This window comes from Salvia splendens, chromosome 15, assembly GCF_004379255.2.
Source record: "Salvia splendens isolate huo1 chromosome 15, SspV2, whole genome shotgun sequence".
NCBI lineage: Eukaryota > Viridiplantae > Streptophyta > Magnoliopsida > Lamiales > Lamiaceae > Salvia > Salvia splendens.
The window spans coordinates 32,015,087-32,022,305 of NC_056046.1; the positions used below are offsets into that span (position 1 = coordinate 32,015,087).

Here is a 7,219-nt window from a genome sequence, read left to right on the forward strand (position 1 = left end):
CCATAACTGTGAACGCACATCCCTGGAATTCTCTTATCTCTCATATTTTACCTCTTTGTTTTTATTCCAAATTGTAGAAGATGCTTAGTAGAAGATAGCCAATTCGTGATTCTATTCCACGTGTTCGATATCCGGTACTGACCTTTAGCTACACTATATATACTCTGTTTACTGGCAGGTTTATTTAGTGCTAATAAAAAGTGCATCAAGCATTGACAAACTGATCCATTTAAGCGACAACGTTGGATGTGCACAGTGGAATTTCTTCCACCGTGCGCACTTTCGAGTTTTCCCTAAACGACTTTACCCTATGACCATTAACCATAAAAGGAGCAGAGTTAGGATCACTCCCTTGAAGTTCCACAGCTCCATTCGCTCTCAGGGCGACTATGGTGAAGGGCCCTGTCCACTTAGATTTGAGTTTTCCTGGCATCAACTTCAACCGCGACTGGAATAGCAAAACCTTCTGTCCCACATGCAGCTCCTTCGTCCTCGATTTTTTGTCGTGCCACATTTTTTTTTCCTCCTTGTACCACATTACTGCATTGTAGGAGTCCAGTCTGAGCTCCTCTAGTTCGTGTAGCTGGAGCTTTCTCTCCTCAGAGCACGCCTTGGGCTGCATGTTCACCTCCTTTACTGCCCAATAAGCCTTGTGTTCAATGCCCACAGGGAGATGACACATCTTCCCAAAAACTAATCGATAGGGCGACATGCCAATAGGACTTTTGTATGCTGTTCGGTAAGCCCACAAGGCATCTTCCAGCCTCTTGCTCCAATCCTTCCTCGAAGGTCCCACTGTCTTTTCGTGGATGCTCTTAATCTCCCTATTCGAAATCTCAGGTTATCGATTGCTTTGAGGATGGTATGGGGTGGATAGGCGGTGATTCACTCCATATTTCTTCATCAGGGCCTCTATCGTGCTCTTAATCTCCCTATTCGAAATCTCAGGTTATCCATTGCCTTGATCTGAGATGATGGCTCTCGGGATGCCATACCTGCAGAAGATGTTAGACTTTAAAAATTTTGATACCTCTTGTGCTTCGCAGGTCACTGTTTCTTTGGCTTCCACCCACTTGGACACGTAGTCCATCGCTACTAGGATATATGAGTTCCCATAAGATGGGAGAAAGGGCCCCATGAAATCCATGCCCTATACGTCGAATATCTCGCAGACCACTATGGGCATCTGTGGCATTTCATCTCTTGCCGAAATTCCTCCAGTCAGTTGGCATCGGCTAAATTTCTTGCAGAACTCATAAGCATCCTTGTGTAGGTCAGGCCAGTAGAATCCATGAAGAGCTAGATACTTTACATAGGAAACTGTTTTGTGTACTTTTTACTTTGCTAAATCAAGTCCTTCAGGTCCAGAGGATTCACTAGATCACAGTGTCTACGAACTCAAGGAACCGTCAGAGTCTGGTCGTTGGACACACAATTTCCCTCTTCAGAAACCCTCAACCCGCTATACTATTGGTTAGTACAGGGAAGTAGGGATCGATCCCACAGAGACAGATGCGTTGGAATGCATTTAGAGGACTCTGGTAAGGTTTGGCTGCTGCCACGCAACTTGGGGTTGAGATATTAAATACTAGACTTGGGAACCGCAAAAAACTTAACCTAACACTAGACCTCTGAAACAGAAAACACGAATGCATGCATCTTGACGAAACTTGCTTTAACAACTGACAAATATCAACTATGAAACTTCCTTGACCAGGCAACAGACTTCCCTAAAATAGCTAAACAGAAATGAAGCAGCGAAAACTCATCCATAATCATGCAAAACACATCACCCCTATTTCAGATTCAACCTCCAATCAACAATCCACTCTGGATCCAATCAATCAACCTTCCAAGAACTCAAATTCGACTCCATTCACAATGATTAACATAAATCAGCAACCAACATCAGAACCCAAATCAAACATAAAATAGAAATCTACATAGATGTGTGAATCGGAGTTCAACAAAAACAAGTCGCTGCGCTTCCGGCTAGGAAAATCGCAGCGAGGTAAAGTAAAACCGCGGAAAGTAAATTGTATCTTTGCCTCACGTAGAGACGGTGTTACACAACCCAAACAGCTAACCAAAACACCCAGAATTGCCCATGATTGTGCCAAGTGTGTGTGGAGTGAACTATGCTTGAAAATGGAGCTAAAAAGACTAGAATTGGAAGTGGCCTCTTTCTTCAAAGGGGTTGTCCCTTTACATAAGCACGGATCCCTAGGCATTCTTTCTTCATAATTCCTTTTCCGCCCCTTGATCTTTCTGAAATTGCTTCTTTCTCCACTTTAGTTTATCTCACCAACAACTGTTTTGTTGTCTTCCTCGGTCTGGTGAATTACTGGCGATTTCTACTCCTTTTCCTCCATTTCCTCTGCCCTTGGTAAATTACACGTTCCTCCTGGGCTGGGCAGATTTTGCACACACCTGAACTTACAAAGACTCGTTAGATCACAGAATTTGCAGAATTTAACCCCATAACATATGCATGAAATTGGCCATACCAATCCACTATCGAGCACTTTCCTTGCTGTCTTTTTGGGGCCGAAATGACCACCACAGGCCAAAGAGTGACAATGATTGAGTATATCTTCCTGGTCCCACTCTGGAATACACCTCCTGATAACTTGATCTACCCTCATCTTCCACAGATATGGGTCATCCCAGAAATAATACTTCGCCTCACTCTTGATCTTCAATTTCTTGGCTCTCGTTATCTCTGCTGTAGAGGGCAATTCTCCGGTCACCAAATAATTGGCTATATCAGCAAACCAGGGCTCGGCTCGTCTCCTGCTTACTTCATTAAGAAAGGTAACTGGATCAGCTGCGTCCATTACGTCCTCCCAGTTGATCAAGACATTTGATGATTGGGTGAAGTATAGGTGTTCCTCTGGAAACGCGTCTGGAACTTCCTCTTTATCTTCCCCTTGGCTTATTCTGCTTAAATGATCAGCAACTCGATTTTCTGTTCCAGCCTTATCCTTTGCTTCCCAATGGAATTCTTGCAACAATAACACCCAACGGGTCAATATGGGCTTTGACTCCTTCTTTGCCAGCAGGTATTTGATGGCTGCATGGTCAGTGTACACTATTACTTTGAAGCCCAATAGATACGGCCGGAACATTTCAAAAGAGTACACAATGGTTAGCATTTCCTTTTCTATCGTGTCGTAGTTTTTCTGCGCTTGGTTCAACGTCTTCGAGGCGTAGAAGATCACATAACACTTCCCTTCTATCCTCTGGCCAAACACTGCGCCGACTCCGAAATCACTCGCGTCGCACATTACCTGGAAAGGGTAATTCCAATCTGGCGCTCTTATGATAGGAGCCGAGACGAGACGGTCCTTCAAGAGTTGGAAAGCCTGCTTGCACTTCTCATCAAAGATGAACTCGACATCATTTTTTAGGAGATGGGTTAGTGGCTGTGCGATCTTGGCAAAGTCCTTTATGAACCTCCTGTAGAAACCCGCGAGGCCTAGAATTCCACGTATCTCCTTCTGATTTGTACGGAACGGTAACTTTGAGATGACATCCACCTTTTCCTTATCAACCTGTATTCCCCTCTCAGACACAACATGGCCTAGCACTATCCCCTCGGGTACCATGAAATGGCACTTCTCAAAATTCAGAACCAAATTCTTCTCTTGGCAACATGTAATACCCATTTTTTTTTTATCTTTTTAAGATAAGATTTTTGTTTTAAGAACGAGAGAGTGATAGACCTTGAATAAAATACCGTGTTGTTTCGTTTGGTGGTGAATGCTTGAATTATTGTTGATTAATTGTATGGTGTAAGTTGTCGACGAGTTCGACATGAGAGTCGTCGATGGGAAAATTTGGGCGTTCGTTTACAATGTACTTGGAATAACACCAAAGTACTAAAATAATAAAACACCACAATTTAATCAATGTACTAAAATTATATATTTTTTGGGCCTATCACTTTTGTCTATATTTTTTTTAGCCCATTTATCCTTATTCAATTGGGCCACTTTTAATATAACCATTTATTCATAATTCCTATTGAATTCCTCCGGCCAACATAAATCCCTTCCTCTAATCCCTTCTACACGTTTCCTTTATTCATCAAAACCTCCACCCCTAAAATGTCTCCAACAACCAAATAAACTAATATCCATCAGTTTAATATCTCACATTCACGTCTTCCACATCCAAGAAAAATCTGTGAGAAAAACTTATTGCAGTTTTCTCCTTTTCCGTTAAGGTAATTTTTCTCCTCCATCAATTGAATTCGAAAAAAAAAACTCCATATTTGTTGATTCCATAACCAAAAATCTCAAACATCACAGTGTAAAGGAGAAACTAGGAGAGCTGTTTTTACCTTCCGTTGTGCAAACTTTTTCTTCTTCCCAAAGGTATTTTCTTTTCTCCAATTCCATGTCATATATTCATACACTCATAGTAGCCACGAAATCAGATTTGTAGTTCCTAATTTGAGAGACCGAAATTTGAGAGATGTTTTGTGAACTGTGGAAGAATAGCGGTAGAGAGAGAGTTCGATGTGGGATGGGAAGAAGACGGGTCGGTGATTGAGAGTGTTTTAGGTACTGACTTCTTCCTTTTTCCTCATCATTAATTTTCTCTTATTTTTACATATTTTGGTGTGTATGTAGTAAAGGGTTTATACGTGTACTATGTATGGAATAGGGAGTATATTATTGTTTTATAACATTTAAGGTTATGTTTAAAAAAAAAAGTGATGGAAGGGGAGGCAGTACGTGTACCTTGGGAAAAAAAATGGAGTTGTTGACTTTTATTTGCTACCGTTTTGCTTTAAATTGGAAGTATATTAATTTATAGCCTTTACTTTTCTTTTATTTTGTATTCTTTGACGGGTTACGGCAAGGAGTATATCAAAGTTATAGATACCTATTCTTTTGACCAATTAATTTGGATAATCCAAATTTATGTGTTGATTTGAAAATATATTAATGTGTGTGTATACGTGTGTTGTGATAGGAGAGTGAGTGTATACGGGGAGTGATAAGGAGTATACTTTTAAGTACTTGTTTTTCTTTTAATTTTGGTGGCCACTTTTGTATTGGAATTTTATATACGGCCTAATATCGGTTATGACCGAGAGTTATCTATGTTGGGATTTTGGTGTTTAATTGATAAATCCGTTTTAGTATATGTGAACGAAGGATAAATTGAGCACTCACACTTAGGATGCATGCATGGTTTAAATTAATTTATTTTGCAAAGTCTGATTGTTGCATATTATATTATTTCAAAAAGGGTGAACTTGTGCACGTTGTTGCGGTTGGAACAGGAAGTGTTTGGGGAGTTAAGCTGTCGAGGTGGGCTTTCTTTTTAAATAAGGACTATGTCCTAAATACTTTTTATGTGAAATGAGGTGGAAAGTGTTTGTCTTGCCATGCTTTGTGTTTTGAATGAACCTATCTGAAGTGGCTATGCCATGTATGTTTAATCGAATTCGGGTCCCAGTAGGGCCGCAAACTGCTCGGACTAGTGTACACCCCGTAGATCGTGTGCTATCTCTTTGGAGTTGGCCGGTCTAGTGACTTGGTTCGTGGCCACGTTCCTTGTCATGTATGTTCAGATATGGTGATGGTGGATGTGGATGGAAAATGGTTGCGCAACCGACTTTATGTGAAATGCTTTTTGTGTACTTGGGTTCTTTTAATTAAAACCCCCAAGGTCACTTGATTATGGCTTGACAAACTATGTTTTGGCATGTGTCCACTGAGTGCATCAAGTACTCAGCCCTGCATATTTTTTTCTTAATGTGCAGATTGAGCGGCGATGGACGTGGAGGATGTTGAGCAGAGTTCATGGATTGTTTTTTCATGATTAATAAATGTTGGATTTGTCGTGGAGAGTCTAACTCGTTTCCGCTAAGAGTCCTTTTCTTTAGAATTGTTTATTCGTGGAGAGTCTAACTCGTTTGAAAATTGTTTATTTTCTATTCTTTATTTACTTAGAGTTGGTATTATTGTTAGGATAATATTAGTGACGTTTTCAAAGTTAATTCAGTTATTAAACTTTTGGTCAAATGTGTATGTTTTTCCCTTTTCTTCCCCGCTTCTTTAATCCTCCCCTAGTCATGATCAACCGTGCTTTCTATCCGTAGAAAATGCGGGCGTAACAGAGTGGTATCAGAGCAATTTTTCTTTCCGCTCTGGACCCAAGAGTCTTCTTTCCTTCTTGATCTAGATTAGTATCCCTAGATCAAAATAATTAAATAATTTTTTTTTTAAAGTATCAAAGGCTCAACATCCGACCATCGCGCTCAACCTGAAAAGAGGTAACCAAAATTTTTGTAAGTGATTTTGAGGTAAATATTTTGGGAGTGGAAATGATTAGTTGTTCATGGTGGAATTAGATTGGCGAAAAAAAAAATTTTGTGGAAACTTGTGAATATTTTTGGGAAATATTTGAACTTTAAGTGAAAGCATGCTAGTTCTTTTCCTATTGAGATTTTGAGGAACGTGATGTTGTTATGTGTTGAGACGTCTGGTGATAATTGTTTGTGTATGCTCGATTATGTGGCCTTTACATGATGATTTGAGTCATCACTCGTAGATACTGAAGTATGATATTATGAATTCTTTGTGTGATTGCGGACTATTTTGGATGAACGTTAGACCTTACATCATCGATTCTAGTTGTATGTAGCAACTCAATTATTGCTTCTCCGAGCATATTAAATGAACGTGGAACAGCGAACCACAGTGAATCTCTAATATCGAAAGGATAAAAGAAAAATAATAAGTATAAACGTTTGGAAAGTGCGAATGGAAGTTTGAGTGATGATAGTTAGTGTTACATGGGCATAAGTATATTGATTTATTATACGTATTCTATAATCGTTATATATGAAAGGTTGCGTGAGAAATATTTACGAGAATGTAGTGATTAACAATTGGTGCGATCAGATTAATCTACGCGTTTTGAATCAGAATGCCACCGAGAAGTGGACGTGGACTTGGGCGTGGACGTGGGCGCGGACGTGGACGTGGACGCGGAGAGGAGGATCCCGTGGACCCTCAGAATGTAGAGGGAGAACAACCACCATCACCACCACCACCTCCACCACCACCTCCACCCCCTGCCTCAACCCAAACAATACATTGATACCTTTTTGAGGCAAAAACCCCCGCAGTTTGATGGACTGGGAGAGCCGTCTAAGGCAGAGACCTGGATACGCACCCTCGAGCGCATATTTGATTTT

General features: G+C 40.5%; 1 protein-coding gene across 1 annotated transcript; it reads right to left on the reverse strand.

The window, feature by feature from the left end:
* Nucleotides 1-229: 229 nt before the first annotated feature.
* LOC121767031 lies at nt 230-682 on the reverse strand. The gene has a single exon (XM_042163242.1). It carries the CDS (start codon nt 680-682, stop codon nt 230-232), a length of 453 nt encoding a protein of 150 aa, XP_042019176.1.
* Nucleotides 683-7,219: the final 6,537 nt, after the last annotated feature.

What these genes read in the sequence shown, in the direction of transcription:
- LOC121767031 (XM_042163242.1), bottom strand. Translation starts at nt 682, where the DNA reads ATGTGTCATCTCCCTGTGGGCATTGAACACAAGGCTTATTGGGCAGTA.